Source organism: Phoenix dactylifera, chromosome 6 (assembly GCF_009389715.1).
Source record: "Phoenix dactylifera cultivar Barhee BC4 chromosome 6, palm_55x_up_171113_PBpolish2nd_filt_p, whole genome shotgun sequence".
NCBI classification, from domain to species: domain Eukaryota; kingdom Viridiplantae; phylum Streptophyta; class Magnoliopsida; order Arecales; family Arecaceae; genus Phoenix; species Phoenix dactylifera.
The window spans coordinates 3,749,796-3,769,701 of NC_052397.1; the positions used below are offsets into that span (position 1 = coordinate 3,749,796).

Below are 19,906 nucleotides of genomic sequence, written 5' to 3' on the forward strand. Positions count from 1 at the left end.
CGTTACTAGTATATAATGTGTGCAAAGAAGCACTGTATGATTCGAATCTCTCCAAATGTAGAGCGTCAGAGGAGTCAAAAATCAAAACTTATTTAACTCAAAAAAAATGCTCTTATAACTTTTAGAAATACATTTAAAGTAATCTCTATAAACAATGTAGTTTTTTTTTTTTTTTGGCTAGGATGGATAAACCATACAGTACGGGTACGATATATCCAAAGGAGCCAAAAAATAATAAGTTCTGAAGCGCATCGGATAACTCTCTCTTTTATACCTAAAAAGTATTCCCAGAGTAGTTAGCCACAAAGAAGGCTACCTAATCTGCTGCCTCGTTGGCCTATCTATATAGATGCTTGACCTGTAAGGCCATCCCACTACCAACCATCGCCCGAATATCTCTAAGCAGCAAGTGATAGTCACCCACCCCTCCGGCAATCTACTGGATCCAAAACAATGTAGTATTTAATAGTATATATCTAAGAAAAAGATTAAAAAGATGTTTTCGGAAGTTGTTAAAACAATTAAGTTTTTGGCTTCTTTCGTGAGGAGCTTATTAAAAGGCATAAGCAATGGGAAACACGCCTTAAATAATCCCACCATAAAAGATTAGAACATACATCTCTCCATATATAATGTTACAAATAATAAAAATTATGAAGGAAGAGTCCATCACAATCCTTTCTAATTGATGCCGCTTCGGAGACTCGGATGAAGGTAGGAATTTCCAAACAGTAATCAAGCGGCGAACAAATGATAAAAAATTGTGTTAGATTAGCATCCGTGTTGCCTACGGAGAGAGGACATGGAGATCCACCATTCTCTTCTAAAACATAAAAAGCCTAATATTAATACATGTCATTGCTCGCAGGATACATTTGGATGATGCACAAAAAATTAAAATCAGCCAAGTAGGGTCTGATGATGTACAAAATTAAAATCAGCCAAGTAGGGTCTGGGAAAATTAGTACATCTCTGTACACAGAAAAGTTGTCTCATCACACAATTCTTTGGACAATTTGAGAACATACGTATATTGAGGAAACTATAATCAGAGAACGACTAAGAGATCCAGGCTCTGTTCGAGTACAAATTCATGTCTAAGAACCCTGACATCAGGAAAATAAAAAAGAGGGGGAAAAATGATGTACATTCAAGTATAACCAAATCACGGATCTGCAAGTAAATTGAACAATAAATCTAATGGCAACAAACAGATGCAAAGGCTTCAATTTTCCTTTTTTGATACAAGGCTTCAATTTTCTTTACCGGTGGAAGATAGACGAAGAAGTTCATTTCAGGCAAAAGAAATACAAATAGGGAGCAAAATTCCCGATCAGCTCATTATATGTTTGGAAAGAAGTAGCGCTCACAACAAGCCAGCCTCAATGAGATTCCTCCTCCTCAAGGTCTCGTCAACCAGCTTGAAAGTTTTCTTTACAAGTTTCTGATCCAAGGCAGTTGTCCTGTAGATCTTGAAGACACGGTCCACACGTTCCGGTTTGGTACTTTGAAAGTAAAGTTCCTCAAATTTCTTCTTCACAAACCTGTCAGAAGCTTAGATATTGAGACAAGATATGTGAAATTGATAGTAAAGATGAGAGAAAGGGAAGGCAAGAAACTAAGTTTGGCACATGCGTGTGTGAAATAAATACAAAGTTCACATTTTATTTCTTATAGAACGTACACAAATTGAAGGAAATATGCAGTTTCAAAAGTGCAGTAGCTACAAGCATAGATCAAGCTTTATGCTTGCCAATAGGATTTGCCTTGATGAACCCTCGCAATGCATTCTTACTAAGGGTTATCCAGTTCTTCACATCTTTACACGTTCAAGTATCTTTTATTACTAAGTCTCTGCCGTCCATACCTCAGTTGCCTGAGCAGGCAAAGGTGCAGGAAAACGGATATTCTAGCAAAACTTGAAGAAAATAAGTATTTAAGAAGCAGGTGCAGGTTCAAGATTCCAGAAAGATTTCCAAATGGGTGTATTACCTTAGTCCCTAGGTACAAGATTCTGGCTACCAAGGTCCATATGTCTCCATGGCACATGTCAATACAATCTCAAAAGGTTAATCATTTTCTACACGCCAATACAATCTCAAAAAGTAAACCATTTTCTCCACAACTGAGGGTTAAGCAAACCCTGTGCCTCATTCCTCTCGTATACCAGTTTCTCATCTTGCTCTTCCTAAATCTACCGCACATCCATTTCCACATTTGTAACTCCCCCGCATTTGTAATATTTATGTGGGTATTTTTCATCTGCCAGCATTCTGAAGCACGTAACACAGACCTTCATTAGCATTCTACCTTTTTCCCCAAAAGCTGCCTAGTCATGATTCGCACCCCAGAAGCACCTCTCTTTCTATTCCACTCATCAGCTCTAGTTCTATTAGAAAGGACTGTCCATTTCTCTATTCCTACACATACATCGTTATTTGAGATGATGCAGTACTGACTGATGATAAAGGAGGTAAGGAAGTCCATTATGATCAAAAATATTGAGGCTGTGAAATTATTTACACATATTTCTACATTCTACTGAACTAAATGTTAAGATTTCATTAAGTAATTTAGTCCAATTATTTCCAAAATGGCATGTTACCTTGGAGTCTGCTGTCTTCATATAACTGACAGAGACTTGGAATACAGCTTGGGAAAGAGTACGGCTGCATTTGATACATATGGTTCCCCAATATCAAATGATTCAAACCAATGACGGAACCAACAAACCATTTTAAATTCATAAATGATAATACAAAGAATCCCTATAACACACATAATTCATCTGGAAACCTCATTTTCTTTATGCACAGACCTGCAGTGGTATCTCTTTATTCCTATGATATGAATTCTTCTAGTAAAATGTCATAGGCATCCTAAAATGGATTTGGATGCTTAGCCATTGCATTTCTAAAACGCCAAACCACTTACTCGTATGCATGTTCCACTTCTTGCTTTCCTGATGCCATGGGCTGATAATCCCTGAACCACTCACAAATGTTCAAGGGGACCTGTGGAAAACAGAATATCAATCTTTGCATAAAAGCATATATTTGACTGATGATCAGGAGTAGACTCTTACTTTTTGAACTTTCTTCTCAAATATATCGAACTTGTTTAGGAATAACATGAACGATGTGTTCTGTTCAAGACAATTCATGAACTTTAGAAAGGGCACACAACAGACTGAATTCTAAGATAAGGACTAGAAACTTTGAAGGAAGCTACACAAAGACCTCAAAGCATGATTGCTTCAGGACCCAGTCAAAGAGTTCCTTGGTCTCCATCATCCGATTCTTCGTCTCATCCTCAAAAAGCATCTGATCGTACCTGTAACAGCAACTCTAAATAAAAAAGGAATCTTGTTTGACAAAACATTCATGCATGGAATAAATACATTGCCCAATCCAGTTGGCCCCCAAGTACATATTTATTACCATACCAGCATCTGAGGTGTGCCAGAGATAAACTGCCATTCCAACTTATGGATTAGCATAAGCATAAGGCAGTTACTTAGGACAGAGAAGAGTCAAAATGGATGCCTTAAAAAAGCAAATAGTTGCAGCCAAAAAATAAGACATATTTAATCAGAAGACAGACTTATAAAAAAACATCGGAGACCCCATAAGCATGTGACCAGAGGCACTTTGACTGCACTTGTAACTCTGACACAATACAGGAATTCGATGCTAAAGTTTAAGCAATACCCTTCAAGTTGTAAAATACGAAGCGGAGGTTTTACAATATCAAAGAAAGCACAAATTTTAATATCATGAAAACTTTTAAATTTGAAGTTTAAAAATAAAAAAGCTTTGCAGGATTCATATCATATAGGAAATGGAGACTTACTCGCTAATTGCAGCACAGAAAATGACCGCCGTGACACCTTCAAACAGATGGATCCATTTTCTCCTCTCATTTCTCTGGCCTCCAACATCATATAGCCTATAAACTTCACCACTTTTTCTACTCTCTCCTACAGGGCTGCAGAAGGACCACTCCATTTATAAAGATTGCCAGTTCAAAATAATTTGAAAACTTGTATCAAATGCCCATAATATTTTACTATTTGGGAAGACGAGTATTAAAAAAAAATAATTTTTTGAGGGTGATAACTTAAAAATAATTTTTAAAAAAAACAGTAAGGAGCAAGTGCATAAACCAGAAAATCAGGGATGGAGTACAATATGAACATGCGCATCTTCATCTTATAAAACTAATGGAATCGTAGAATACATATTATAGAAGGTAAATGTTGATGGGCAGAAAATTTCAAAACAATGGGTCAACAGATCACAAGGTTATCATACTCAAAATTCAGTTTCAGAACACTATTAAAATGACAGAAAACCACTCACAGAAATTATCAAGCTAAGCCTCAAGGTAAATCTTTAAATCAGTATTTCATGGATACATAAATGAGACAGTGTAAAGAAGCAAAAAAATTATTTGTTGAAACGACACAGTAAGCAAAAAGACCACCTGAATTGGATCTCTACAACTCCTGTTGTTCGCACTCTGGCATAAAGAACATCCTCCTGCAACATCCAGGGTGTGAAAGAAGCAAAAATGAGAAGAGTCAAAGGAAAGATCAACTATTTAGCATCACTGTATTGCTGAAAGATGACTGGTGCAACTCTTGAAGAGAAGATAGACTTAAAAGCAGTCTCCTTACCAAAAAACAGCCAATAGCAACCACCGTCCACTTGCCATTCATAAAAGTGATTCCAAATTGAATTATAGATTAACAGCAGAGAAATAAATTAAATAGAAGATTATAACAAAAGGGTTCAAAAGGTAACAAGCTATTTACTATAATCTATGAGCCTAAACCAAGAACCAAGGCCCCTACATGGGGTGCAAGAACGTAAATAGATCAAATTTTAAGTTCATGAACGTCCTTAGGAGCTCATTTGCTTTTTGTTTGTCAAATTATTATAAATCCAAAAGCTGTTTAAACAATCTACCTCTAATCAAATATCCCCTAATAAATCTCCAAAAACTTATCAGAAACCAAAGAACAATTAATATTTTCCTTCCTGGCCTATATTCTTGAGATTATGTACCCAACCTGTGGAACTCTAGGTCCAATACTATAAGCAATAAACCCTTTCTGCCCACAACTCTAGGATTATTTTTTCTCTTTATCCAGCTTATCTACTGGTTCAAATTAACATTGCAATATATATCTAGCCTCCTGTCCAACCTTCTACCCACAATTCTCAATTTTCCTCCCATTAATTCCCTTTGTGAATCTTAAATTCTTCCACCATATATTTTGGAACTGAATAATCTCAGAACTGCAACAATAAGATATCCCTTCATCCGTTACAACTTATAAACCTAGATCAAAGGGGATTTACAACATCGCCTCATTAAATTAATATGAAATATGTTTAGAAAATATAGACCACCCTTTACATCAACTAAGACTAAATGAAATGTTTCTGAGCAGATCAGTGAATTCCGCTTCTATATGATTTCTGCTAACATGAATAAGCAGAGGCATGCAGAAGCATAATCAAAATGCTCTGAACAAAACTAGAAAAGAATTGCAATATCAAAATACAATATTGAACTCACATATAAAAGCAGAATAATTTTTGCATATACTAGACCTTTGTTGGAACATAATCTGCTTCAGATAATCGTTCCAAATTCTCCATGAAATATTGAGCACAATCAGGAACTTGTAGTATATTTCCACGAGCATAAGTTTCCTACAAATATACACCATCAATTATCAAGAATGATTAGATGGGCGTTATGACCCAAGGTTCGTCGTCTTGGTATCGGACCCCATACTAGTGCCACACTAGCACTATGTCGGTACGGTATAGTATGAGATCTTTTCGGCATACCAAGTGTCGGTATGCTACCTGTATCAGATATCGGTACCAAACCGGTACGGTACGTTCCATATCGTCCGGTTTGGGCTGATACGAGGAACCATGTTATGACCCATCAACAAATAAAACTAGAAAAATTCCACCATTTCATGATAATTTGCATGTGCGAGAAGTTACCTGAATAGCAGCATCATTCCATAAAGTTTTTATCTCGTTTGTAATCTCTTTAGTAAGATATGGATAATCCAACCTACTTCCAATTTCAGAAAGTTTTTCTCCAAGATCCTGATGTCAAAGGGACCACAGTGCTTTCTAGACTTAGACCAAACCTCACAAAAAATAAAACAGAAAGAAAACATATGCAAGTAGATGACAATCATGACTCTAAACACTTGACCTCTCTTACAAAGAAGTGTCTTTCACTTAAAGCCTATAGCATTGCAAAAAACAATCTTGAAGAGTTGTAAAATCAAGGCTGTGCACATGCTTTCAGCAATGCAGCAAGTGTTTGCCAGCTAGCAAAAATCAAATTTCAGAATATTTATGAATTAAAACTAATGAAACACTAGACATATCTCGCACTCCCAGAGTTCTGGGAGTTCATATACATAGCAATTCTGAGATTAGTGCAAATACGATGAAATATAAAGCATACGGCAATTTAGGTAAGTTCTGGTTAGCATGATATTAGCTAGGTATCCAAAAAACAATAATACAATATTGGGTTTGACCGCACTATATTCTGAAAAAAGTATGTGGATAATATATTGTTCTGACATTAAGTACTCATGATTGAGTTCCTGGTCTAAGTTATGGTATGAACAAGAAATTCCATTAACGAACAACACTCCCAGGCTTAGTCCTCAAGACAAAATCACAAGTAGACAAATGCAGATAATAGTTCAACTCCTAGTCTCTTGTTTGCGGGCATGTCATATATGCAAGTATGATATGTATGAAGAGTCAAGAAACAATTTGAAACAAGGAAAGACGTAAGCAGACCTTATTGTCAAGGGATACAACATACTTCGAAGAATCTGATTCATTTTGTGCCAATTCCTTTGCTCCATCATATAATATCTGTTTATGTCCAAGTAATTTAGCCTCAGGAAAGCAGAGAATATGAGTGATCATATTGAAGAATTTTCAACTCTTCCAAGCTCTTGACACTAAGGAATCCTCATTACTTGAATAAGAGAAACAAACAGACACACCCTCTTCAGTATTGCGTACTTTAATTGTCTGATACACATTAGCGTGGATCACTGATGTATAACTTCTAAGTTCCGCCTCATCAAAGCCAGTTTGAAAGAGTAGTTTTATCTGCAAAAAAAACAAGCATAGAAAATGTCAGAATTAAATGCAGCAAAAAAAATCCAGTCATTATATTTAATGAAGCTAGTTTGAACAAATAGTTCTATCTGAAGAAAATTTAAGCATGAGACATGTCAAAATTAATTTCATTCAGAAAAAAACGTCATGGAATCAATTATCTGACCTGCTTAAAAATTGTAGATTTTCCTGATTCTCCCGCACCTTTGAATCAAAGAAAATTTTCAACATAATAAGATAATGAAAGGATCACCTTACATATGCGCAAAACTACAAGTTACAAATGAACACAGATAACGGGATCAGAATCAAGAAGAGAGAAATATAAAAACATGAATCTAGAACTTTATATCAGTTTCTGATTATTCCTCTTATTAGCATTTATCATAATTTTGTGAATGGGTGATGCTTTCTATGCTCAAAGCTGAAGGCCACGAAACAGTGCAACTGGCTATGCTGACCAGGCTCAGAACACATTAAAATGAATTTCTTAAAATTTTCATGGTAAGACTTAGCTAGTTAGAAAGAGTAATATTCAGCATGTCACTTACAAGAATCAAAGGCTATCTATTAGACTATCACATTTATATCTTTATATTTTAAAAATAAACATGGTTATGGGTAGAAGCATAAAAAGGTTTCTGCATGTACATGCCTGTAGGTAATAAGCTACAAAATCAGAAGAACTTTTCTATATTAACAATGTAAAATTATTGTAATGAATGTACATTCTAGAGAATTTATAACGATGTTAGAAAAAAAAATTAAAGAATGAGAGGATTTAGAGGAACAGAAGTTGCACCAGCTGATCACAGAGCAAGGAAAACCCAACTGATGTGCTCACATGCAACGAAGATGGTATAGGTCATGTAGAACAAGTCTTCAAACATACTTGAGCATACAAAAAATCAAATAATGGACATTGCAGAAAGCAAGAAGGCACACCAGCAACCTTCCTTGTCTATCAATACCAAGAAAAAAAAATAAAATGCACCCTTCCTTCATCGTAGTCCGAAACCAGCAAGACCAACTTGCATGAACCTGTGCAGCTCCCAATCACAATTTTCCTTAACCACAAAAACCTTCCTTCAATTTCCATAAACCGACACTACCACAAACTCTAGTTGTCATGACTAACCACCAATGGATATTTAGCCTCAAGCCAACAAAATCAATGAGATGGAAAATCTTGATAAATTATTTATTAGTGCCAAAATCTTGACTCCATCACTAGAAAGAGATGTCATGAAGAAGAGGCACACCCAAAGAGATATTCATTATCAAACTATGAAACATGTCATGCAGAGATCAATTGCACTACAGCATCACTCATCCTCCTACCCGGCTTAATCCTCCATCATCTCTTAACTATTATCAGGATTACATACCACATGTAAATGTTCCAATACACCAAGTTGCAGAATTTGCAACAGCTATGCTCCTTTAAATATCTAAGGCCCAACTTCACATAACTCTCTTGGAGTTGCTGGTAATCTCTAATGGCTCCATAACAAAAATACCTCGTTTCAGTTCCTTACTCTATCTCTCTGCTATACAATTCAGCACCAGCACAATCACATGCCACTGCTGCCAGCTAAGGATCTATTAAGGCCACAACACCACCGCATTCAATCTCGGTGCTTACACTGATGCTAACTTTTCCACTAGCCAACAAGCCCTGATTCACACCCACCAGTACTAACTAGAGCTCTTTCCTAATCACAGAAAAGAAAAGCGAAAACAAAATGCCATTTTTATATTCACACACGTGCAGACATATATATGTATTATGTGTGTGTGTGTGTGGTACACATACATCCACGTTGTTTATCTTCAATCTTCTTTCAGCTGTTTTTTTGACAAGAGGCACGGGTGTGCCAATCTCTTCTTGCTCTCTTCAGGCAATTTCATAATTCTTTCTAGTTTCTTCTAGAAAGTGCAAAAGTCTACCAACTAACCTTCATAGAATCTGTACTGATTTTCTGCAACATCAGTTATTTTTTCTTGCCTAGACATTTTCATTGCTACCAAGAATATGCATTCTTCTATTAGTGTGGAACTAGGAAGAAATAGCAAGAAAAACAGTTTCAGATCCTAGGGAGTACACACCATCTGGGTTTATGAGTAATGAATGCTTGAAATTGCAAGTTTGTTATTATCTAGTTATTATTTCCAATAAACAGATCTAGGAAACCATGGACCACAAGCACAAATAAGAATTACATATTCCTGCTTCTAATTTGAATTCTCAATACCATCCACCTTGATTGAAGGCATCACTTTAATATCCTAAATATTCATGATATTTATATAAATGATTAAACAAATATACATCAAGCATACCAAGGAGTAGAAGTTTATGGATATGTTGCTCAGCCTTTGTTTCTCGAGCAATTCGCCTCTCAATTTCTGCATCCTGAAAATGCTCAAATAAGACCAAAGGGCCAAACAAACTGAGAAGTCATGGGCATAAAAATCTTAAGGCAATGTAAAACATAAGAAAGGCAACACTTTAAAGGGTCGAATATGCCAGTGCAACTTACAAATGCTGCTGCTCAATGTTTTAAACAGTGAAGAAGGTTACCTGTTCATTTTCTTCAGTATCAGCCTCGTTGTAAGGTTTTTGTCTGCTGCAGAAAGAGCCCATGCTGTCAAGAACAAGGGAAAGCATGAAAATTATACAATATGCGTTTTGTCTGGTTTCCCTGGTGAACTTTGCATACAGGATAACTCCATCTCTAGAAGAATCTGGATGAGTCGATGCTAACTATCTGCAAGCTATAACATGTCAGGATGCACCTAAAATATGTTAGAGCTAACACAAAGAAAGCAATGTAGAGGTAGATAATGACAAGATGATAACGACAACTTAGGCGGAACCATTTTGCAATAACTAATTGCAAAGAACATGCGAGAAGGTTTTCAGTGACTCCTATTTCTTGCTCTTGTCTTTTTAGTTCACCTCATTTTTTTCACGACTGGCTTCTAGAGATGAAGCTCTAGCTCTTTCCTCAAAATGTGTAGTGTGTCTCTTAAAATGAACTCAGAGCATATAGGTTTATTATGGCTCGACCACATTACACCTTTGTATCTAGCAGCATCTCATTCTATTATTGAGAGTACCACATTGATCCTCGTCCACTTCTGAGTCTCCTTAATGGACTTTTAAGTTTCAATTGTTCCTCAAGAGCCCTTTCATATTTCTTATCCATCCCTTACTGTTACAAGATGCACATGTGATTATGCTATGGAAAAACAAGCGTGTGAGACACTTGTTATTTTTAAGTTATGTTATTAAAATAAAATCCAAGGTTGATGCTATTTTTTTTTAATATAGGAGGATGAAAGAGGCATGTAAGCCAGTGCTGCAATGACAATATCCCCCTCCAATTATAGGAACCAGTGCATTGAGATGATCTTGAAGAGTCGTATGGGTTCGTTTCGCAGCTTTTCCCCATGAGCACAAGCAAGTCAAATCCACATGTCCAACTTAGCCTTCAAGCGGTCCTTGCTAACTTTGAAGAACTTATCTTTTCCCTTTTTCCTTATTTCAAGCAGACTCCGTATGAATGGCCAGCTTAGATATTGTATCATGAATGGGATAGCATTCCGGAAAATGTATGGAGGCAACCGAGGATTATTTTTTTCCTTTGAGAACTAGACATTGATCATCAGAATTTTGCCAAGTTAATTTAAAAGTGCATTGTCCAAATTACTGCTGTTTGTGGTATTCCAGTTAATACAGGACATGCTCTAGATACGTGTTTTGAAATTCACCATTGGAATTTAAGGGATGAAAGCTTCAATTTTAAGAGAGCACTCCAGAAACAGAACAATTCGTCGGAACTAGATACTCCAACTTACAAATGAATAGCTGTAAAACGACAATAAGACGGGTATTTGAATGTAAGAAACAGTGGCCACTTAAAGGATTCAAAATTTATTAGCGGATACTCCAACCGATCAGCAAAATACATATTAACATTTGAAGTGCATAACGGATTAAAATGTCAAACTAGCAAACCAAGAATGCTACTGCCATCTGTATTGAGAAAAGGAATAATTTTGAAATCAAAATCTTTCCTTGAACAACATGGAATTCTTTGCTTTTCTGCGAAATAATTCAGGCAGCTACTATATGAATTAGACCTTAGTATAATGAAACGGGAACCGTAAATACTGATTCAAATCCACCAGCAGAAAATCTTCTAGCATGATGAAAGACAGAGAGTTCGGAAAAAACCTCACGAGAACTGGATCGGCATGTAAGAGGGCAATGGGGTCTAGACAACACGAGATCCCCCGAATTTCTCTAGGGTTTCTCAGAATTCGAAGAGAAAACTCTCCTCGGCGGGGATCGGAGGCTGGCCGGCTGGGGGGGTGGGGGGGGGGGGGGGAGATCGTAACTCTCGTCGCCGGAGCGCCGTTGCCTCAGAGTCCCAACCGGAAACCCTCACCAGTCGTCGGGGGTCGTTCTCTTTGACCGTCCTTGTCTCAACCCTATATGTAATCTCAGCCTTCCAAACTCCAACGTGGCGAATCTGAAGGCTGACAAGAGTTCAGCTGGATTCGAGGCTTTCGAGCGCACAAGCGAAAGGCGAGTTAAAAAGAATAATAAAACTAAAAAGAAAAATAAACTAAGAGAGAGAGAGAGAGAAAGGGTTTCTCCATTAATTTATCTAATTTTTAAAATTGTTTTCTTCTATCGTATTAATAATATAAAAAAATAAACTTTGCCTAATTCTTTTAATATATTTTTTCATTAAATTCCGCGGTCAGGATGCCTTTTTTTTTTTTTTTTTTTTGTAACGGTCGATGGAAGCTAACCTGTCATGGTTGTACCCCATCGGAACTCAGATGCATAGAGAGAACCATGGCCGGCCTAATCCTTAGGCGACTTAGGCGGTCACCTAAACTCCTAGCTCAAAAAAGGCCCACTGCAAGAAAAGCCTCAAAGACAAAATGGAAATAAAAAAGATTTTTTCTGTAAGTTCGATTTAAGCCAATCCACTGCAGAGAAAGCCTCAAAGACAAAACGACCTTAAGCCTCCAAATACATTGGGCCGCTCCTGGAGAGAACCCTTTTGAATGCAAAGAATTGGATGCATTTCTTACTTTATGGGTTGAACAAATTTTGGAAAGGATGTTTAAGAAACTCTAGTATTATTGATGCAAGAACGGGATGTTGATTGGAATCATTATTCGATCATAAATAATATAACAACTACCAATAGCTAGTCTATGCATAAAGATATTTGTCAAACTCTAGATATTTAGAAAATTCCAGGTAGAGAAGGATACGCCCACCACCGTGCCGAAGTTTGATAATGTCGTACAAAAGCATCACCAACGATTCAAAATTCCATTTATTTTTTTGCTTTCTGTATTCAAAAGAGACGCCCGGAACCATCAAGCATTACAATAAAAGAAAAATATTCGGCTCAAACAATAATCACCTCCAAAATTTTCTCTTTTTTAATCTTTGTTTTTTTTATTCCACCCAAATGTTCAATATGAAAGCTTTTGTTCTCGGTAAAACTATAATTTATTCGTACCAACATGGAGAGAATGCATAAATGAAAACATTCATATTCCTAACAAACACCAATTTCTTGTCTAATCCAACTACCTTCATAAATCAACGCAACCCAACTCTTTGAGACCATCACAAATATATATAATTATATTATTTCATATTTCTACTCACTATCAACTTCGGACCAGCGATTAAGAATAGAGGCATTTGTTTAAATTACGGGAGCTGATGACTGACAACAAATACTAGTAAATAATAATCACATATTTCAAACAGAAATTACAAAGTGGCTGCATGCAGGATTTAAAACCGGTCAGTTATGTTCCCGTTATAGCATAAAACCTTGCCAAATGGACGTGGTGTAGGAAATGTCGATGAATAATGATGCAAGAAAACATAATTTTTAGAACACCTACAACGTATTATTCCCTCAACAACTGGGAATTAATAGTAATTATATGACATCATATAATTTGATGAAATCCTTAATGGACTGTACTAGAGCCGAAGAACTCCAATTTGGATAGCAGGTCCCTAGTAGGTAGAAAGCTCATTGCAGTCAGGAAAAGAGAAAGGAACCCGGTTTGGACTTGCAAAGACCCAAACCTGATCTCCACACAAGAAGTAAAATTTCTGCCCTCCCTTGGACCCTTCATTACTTATGTTGATCCCTCTATTATTAATAATAATATTTTGAAAAATTTAGTTTTTGTTTAGTGTGAATGGTCGAATCACTACTCATAAAGTTGTGCTCTTCTACAAAAACATTACTGAAGTAACAAGAGTAGGATATATAAGTGGAGGGGCAGAATTTTTGTTCAACACCCACATCTACCCCCATCTACCCATGTACTATCATGTATTGCGACTGAAATCTACGAGAACCTATAAACTAATTTTAGATGGTGAAGCTAAATCACACCAAGTGACATGCATGCGAAGTTATCTTGGTGCATGCCAAACTAAACCATTCCCATTGATAAGAGGGAAGTTTGGTCCCTTTGCTACAGAGTGGACGCACCTAATTGCTGACCTACAAATTGGACCGCAACACTCTAACGGCTGCCCGCATCTAACGGACGTAGGGAACGTGAGATACCATCGTTTGCTCCAGTGAATCGAGCCAATAAATTGATACCACGTCTCAGGGCAGCGGAAAGTGCTCCGCAGGAGCAAGAGGAAATAGCCAGCTCCCTTCTACTCTCTCTCTCTCTCTCTCTTTTTTTTTTTTTTCAAGGGCAATTTATATAGCTCTACATCCTGCTAGATCAAAAAAAATAAAGAATATAAAATAGAAAATGCCTTTTACGGATGCCCAAATGATGTTTTCGAAATGCCGAACTCCGAACTCCTGCACGATCTCCATGCCGGCACGCTCCGCGAGGCACCAGTCATCGCCGGCGGCCTTGAGGACATCGGAGCTGGCAGTGACCATCCAGGTCGAGAATGTAGTGGAGAATCAGACCCGAGAAGCGATTTTACAAACCATGCACACAAAGCGGAAGAGCAACCAACTCAAAAGCATTACGTACGAGCCGGTCATTTTGCTTGCTTTGCTAAAGGGAACTACTGTTTATAACCATTTACTTGAGGACAACCTACCCATACAATCCCACACCAACCCCAGTGCCTTTAGGGCAAAGATAAAGGGCATATTCCGAACTCCTCCGGACGTTACAAAAGAAAGAAAATAAAAAATAAAAACAGAGAGAGAGAGAGAGAGAGAGAGAGGAATTATAAATTTTGGCCATTTAAACCATTCTTTAAGGGCCATACCCTCTCTCACCAAATAGCATAGCTCTGCATCATATTTTACCACCAATTATACAGTGTCGCAGGCTAAGTTGGTTTGGTATCTTCTGCATCCAAAAGGAACCATTTGATTAGGCGGTTAACATGTTGAGGTTTTTCCAATTGCAATGCGTGCCCAGCATCTTTGATGACTTCTAACCTTGACTTCGCTCCCAAATGCCTGCTTTCATTAGAGGAGACATTAAGAGAGCATGACTTCATTTTCACAGTGCATCCGGCAAAAAAAAAAAAAAAGAGGCCACTGGATTTCATGGCCCATTTGTAATTTGTTGAGTAGGGAGAGAAGAAGGATAAGATGGGTCTAAAACCAATCAGAACCTTCCAGAGGCCATAAAAGTGCTCCGACAATGGAAAATTGCTACAACTTGCGCACGTTGGAGGCCAATTGATTCAACCGGAAATGATGTTTTCAACGAGTTGGTTATAAGCTACCACAGTAGCAGTCCAAGATGCTACTATCTTTCTTAACTTAGGTTCAAATGGACATGTGTTGGCTCTGATTACTGATGTGTGCCGCCTAAAGCCTAAGAAGAAAGATATAGATTATGGCCTATAATTTAGTCACCACATTATCAATTAGAGCCTCTTTGCTCAACAAATGCAATTCATAGCATCATGATGGTGCTCTATCTGGTAGCATAAACCTCACATCGTTCGTATTAGAGAACAAGGCATTTTGATGATTAAACCATCTCATTTAACCAACCAAAACCAGCTAGGTCTACAAGCTATATATTTGAATCGTTGGCAATTCACTGCCAAATCTGCATAAGCTTGGTGGTGGCCTGCAAAACCCTTTATTGCTTTTTTTTCTTTCTCTAACATCAATCAAAAAAAAAAAATCCATCAATAGCTGGAGTAGTTGAGTTACGATACACAGTTTTGGGAACGGGTTGTGAGTTGTGACGTGTCATTGGCAAGATAACCTAGGGTGGGGTGGCACCAGCGAGTGTTGCCAAGAGCCCATGTATTGGTGTTTGTTGTCTGTTGTCCGGATACGATGCTTAGGTTTTTCCAAGCTCGGGGTTGAAACCTAAGGCCCAACTAAGAAATTCATTTCACGTTGACCATTTGGTTGTTTGTCTATGAATTCTGGGCTCCAACTAAGAAGCTGGGTCTGGGCGACAGCAAAGCCTATTTTCTAGAAACCTGCAACTTTTGATTTGAGATTCATTGCTCTAGGGTAGAAGCATGGAATGAAGCTTAGGCTACGTTAGCTCAGCTTGAGACACCGGACCCTCAATTTATAAGTACACAAAATCCTTTTAACTTACAATGACCCATGACGCCACAAAAAAAAAAGCTTGCAAAGAAGATACTAGACTAAATCACAAAACCATCTCCGAGATCTACACTTATTATACTTATACCTAATAGTTTGTAAAATCTATACTTACACCCAAATCATCTCTGAGATTTATACTTATTATACTTATACTTAATAGTTTGTAAAACCTATACTTACATCTAGTTAAATTAACGGTGTTAATGAAACTATTTATCTCATGATGCTTGGATGATTGTTATGCTACTTAAGATTATTTTGGTCATTTTTGAAATTTTCCTGATATAGCATTTAGATCTTATTTAAGATTAACACGTTTGGATAATATTCTATTTAAGTTTAAAATGTTAGATAAAAATAAATCTTGGAAAAATAAGTATGGGTATAAATATAATTTACCCCTAACTATAGGAAAGTTTCGTAATTCATTCAAGATATTGCTTAGGTTGCTCACCATGTATAAACATCCAAAATCTTCCCAAACATTTGTAGCGGTCCTCATCCACTCCTTCTGACATCATTGTTAAATTAAAAAGTACCAATCTAGTCAAATCCAATCACCAATATAATGACCAGCTCGAGGTTCCCAAATAGGCCTGTGTCATTGTACCCCATATTTCTCAGGGCCATAGGACAGATTTGTTCTGATACCATTTGCAATAGCCCAAAACTTCGACCAAAAAAAAAAAAAAAAAAAAAAGCTAACCAAGAAGAAAATAATAATTGATGCAGGATTAGAGCCATGCCCGTACGACACTCACAAAACTAAATAAACCCAATATATTCAACAGAGACTCGTCCAAATCCAAGTCAGAACTCTAATGGTCTAGCCACTTCAATAACCGGGTCACGAAATCACCCGTGCCCAAGTAAAAACCTGGGTTGTTTCTGGTCAACTTTTGTCATATTGTGAATCATTCCTTCATGGCCAATGAAACCTTGCGCAAACTAAGCTAGGAAGAATGCGTACCTTTGTAAATGAAATGCGAGAGGGAGGGGAAAGACTTTATCCTGGTCACCCCATAGAATAAGAGTTTCCTGTGGAAAGAACAAAATATTCAAGTCGCGGGGCTGAGCATGAACATGTTCCAAAATAGCCAGGCAAGTTGTGGCAACATTTGAAGCCCATACAATTTTATCGCTGCATTTGTCTTTAAGCTATTTTATTAACTTCTAGCATGCAACTAAATTTTCTATGGATTCAAGAAATTACGGCAGCAAAGAATCACCTGTTTAAGAACTGGAAGGGGCTCCACATCAACCCCCTTCTGAAGTAGTTCTTTCAGCAGCTCCACCCTCTCCTTTCTCCAATCTTTGTACATCACCTAGGTTTAGTTTAATATACTCCCAATGCATTAGTACTGTAAAAAAAAAAAAAAAAAAACACCAAGCAACGTTTTTTGTGTAAAACACGTAAGGATTATCATTCAAATCAGCACTCTATCTTAGCTATCAATTTTTAAGTTGAGAGAGAGTGGGGATAGATTTAAAGCCTAGAAATAGAACAAAAACGTGGCTCAAGCGCTACGTGTGTATTTGCACCCGATAGGTTATAATTGACACTACCGGGCCGAGTTACGTCCGTTCATCCACGAGACTCGTGTTGCACTGCGAGGACAAGCATATGACGGCATCTGACCACAAGATCCGCTTTGGATTAACTTGGTTTGGTAAGGAGGTACGCTTAGATGCGTGCGGGGAACGGTGACGTGATTGGCTATAATTCGAGACCACGTGCTTGAGCTGGTCCACGACAAACTGCACAGAATCCGCGTGCTGCCTTGAAGAATGAAATGACTAATTGACTAGGCAGAGAAAGATGGAAAAAACAAGAGAGAGATGGAATATGCGACGGGGGAAAATATAAGTAGATTTGAAGTCTCTTGTAGCCAGAACTCTGACGTGAAGTACTGAAAATAGATACAGGATCTCTTAGAAAATCTTGGGGGTGAAAAGCATGTGATTGAGCGAGCTTGTTATTTAAATTTTTTGGTAACGTATAACATATAATCCATCAAATTACAAATCATTTAATACAGAGGGGACGTGTAAGGTCCACACGACCACCAGTTCCCATCTCAACCCATTTTGGGAAACGTAATTGCGCATGATCCCACTTTTATTGCATATAACTATGTCGCATTTAAAAGGGTAATTGGGTGCGTGCGTGAAGGGCCCACGAAAGATCTGCCCCGATCCGAAGGACCATGATCGGAGAACGGATCTCCCAAATCGCTATCGCTACTCTCAAAAGCGAAGGCATCCGTCAAGATACCCTGTAGAAAACCGGCCCAACTCCTTGCTCATGATCGCTCGGGAACGTCAACGTGAGTCACTTCTCGCGTAATGTTGTCCATTTGACACCAAGTGCCGCCACGCTCCCACGCCTCCACCTACTTCGATAAACCCATACGAGCGGACTGCAAAAATTAAACTGCGGATCTCGACACCTAGCGAATAGCGAGATTAAGCGTACTCGCACCAAACTACACAAATAAAGCTGGCCACTGGCGTCCGGCTCTGGCTTCCCTTACGTGTCGAACAAAGACTTATCATTATCCTTTTCGTGTCCGGCTAAAAGCTTTCGAAGCGGGATCAGAGGCTGCGCACGCCTCGATTGCCGCCACGTCGCCCATCTTTGAAACGGAGGGCTCTCCCTACACGGAGTGTTTGGCAGCTACTACGACGGTCCCAGCTTCCAAAACGACGGAGAGCCATCCATTTCCGAGATGGGCCACGTGGCGGTTATCCGCTCATGACAGCTAGTCTTTCTTTGTTTTTTTTGGGAACGGGAGCTTTCGCGTCATGCTTGATCTGAGATTCATGGAGAGAGAGCAGGGCGGTGAGGTACCTACCTCGATGAAATCGCGTAGCAAGAAGGCGGGGATCCAGCGGGGCGGGCGGTACATTGACCGCCGGAGAAGGATGACCAGATCTTCGGCGCGTTGGGGGATCAGGATCTCGCTTACGTCCCTCCCCTCTCTCCCCACGAGCTCCCGTCGCTTCTCGGCGGAGCAGATCCCGGCGGTGAGGATCACCACACGCTCCACCGCCTCCGCCGCCATCACCGCCATCCGGAACGCCACGAACCCGCCGTAGCTGATCCCCACCACCGCGTACTGCTCCACCCCGAGCCGCTGCATCCCCTCCACCACGCACCGCGCCTGGAACCCCACAGACCGATCCTCGCCATCCGATCGGGATCGGCCGAAGAAGACCAGATCGGGGACATAGAGGTCGAAAAAGCGGGAGAGCGGCCCGATCTGGCGCTCCCACTGCCACTTGGCGTTGCCGCCGAAACCATGGACGAGGACGAGAGGGAGGCGGCCGGGGCGGCGGGCGGCGGGGATCCAGAAGTGAAGGGAGGCGGCGGTGGGGCCGACGGCGACGGTGCGGGGGACGAGGCCGCGGCGGAGAAAGGCGTGGTGTAGGAGGGCCTCCCGTACGGCGACGAAGCTGGGGAGGCGCCGCGGTGGGAAGGGGAGGAGGGAGAGGAACGGGGCGGCGATGAGGCCGAAGAGGTTGCAGAGGCGGCGGAGGAGGCGGCTGGGGGATCTGGCTGTTTCCATTGTGGGAAATGGGTTTTTCGGGAAGGATCACAGGAAGTTGGAGCTGCAGTTGGGGCCCCGGGGGGCGCGGGGGGGGGGGGGGGGGGGGGGGGGGGGGGGGGGGGTGAATGGAGGGACGGAAGCGAGGCGGGCCGCGGGCGTGGGAGCTGCCGTGGTTCGCCAGGTTCGCGGAGCTGCGTTTTATAATACGTGGGATGTTATGATCACTCGCGGAGTAACTAGAGATGGGAATTTGCCTTCCATTTTGTCGTGTTCTTTTCTGCACCTGGATGATTTCCCGTTGATGTTCCAGTAACTGCATGCATCAAGTATTGGAATACGAATAGACCAGCCTTGATGATGACATAAAGTCTTCAACTACTGCCTTGACGCAAACCTTTCAGTATTAATCTCCACATATACGACCGACATGCTCCCCTAATCCTTGCCTTTTCTCCTAAATAAGAACAATGAAAAGATATAAAGAGGAAGCATACCCAATTTGATGGCCTCATGAACGCTCTGGATTGTTTCGGAAACA

At 39.5% G+C, this 19,906-nt stretch overlaps 1 protein-coding gene across 8 annotated transcripts; it reads right to left on the reverse strand.

Annotated features, from left to right (window-relative positions):
* Positions 1-1,011: 1,011 nt before the first annotated feature.
* On the reverse strand, positions 1,012-19,465 carry LOC103701967 (guanine nucleotide-binding protein alpha-1 subunit). Of its 8 annotated transcripts, XR_003384697.2 has the most exons (17): positions 18,673-19,465; positions 17,047-17,142; positions 16,788-16,855; positions 9,769-9,832; positions 9,528-9,600; positions 7,351-7,388; positions 7,086-7,175; positions 6,855-6,932; positions 6,030-6,137; positions 5,622-5,723; positions 4,486-4,541; positions 3,853-3,987; positions 3,240-3,333; positions 3,086-3,145; positions 2,819-3,014; positions 2,606-2,669; positions 1,408-1,544 (listed from the first exon to the last, which is right to left on the reverse strand). XR_003384697.2 is itself a non-coding variant. In XM_026802659.2 (16 exons), the coding sequence occupies exons 1-16, from the start codon at positions 19,384-19,386 to the stop codon at positions 1,367-1,369; spliced, it is 2,034 nt and encodes a 677-aa protein (XP_026658460.1). In that variant the 5' UTR covers positions 19,387-19,462; the 3' UTR covers positions 1,012-1,366. The 8 variants fall into 8 exon arrangements, 7 of the variants coding, with proteins under 7 accessions (XP_026658460.1, XP_038983078.1, XP_008782444.1 ...); XM_026802659.2 differs by lacking the exon at positions 2,606-2,669 and having other exon boundaries at positions 1,012-1,544; positions 2,935-3,014; positions 18,673-19,462; XM_039127150.1 differs by lacking the exon at positions 2,606-2,669 and having other exon boundaries at positions 1,012-1,544; positions 2,935-3,014; positions 17,047-17,178; positions 18,673-18,773.
* Positions 19,466-19,906: the final 441 nt, after the last annotated feature.

Bases quoted from the DNA above. Each gene is read 5' to 3' on its own strand.
- LOC103701967 (XM_026802659.2), bottom strand. From the start codon at position 19,386: ATGGAAACAGCCAGATCCCCCAGCCGCCTCCTCCGCCGCCTCTGCAAC. The intron at 16,856-17,046 runs GTGATTCTTTGC...TTCTTTCCACAG, and splicing joins CCCTTCCAGTTCTTAAACAG to GAAACTCTTATTCTATGGGG. The intron at 3,015-3,085 runs GTAAGAGTCTAC...TGTTTTCCACAG, and splicing joins TTGAGAAGAAAGTTCAAAAA to GTCCCCTTGAACATTTGTGA.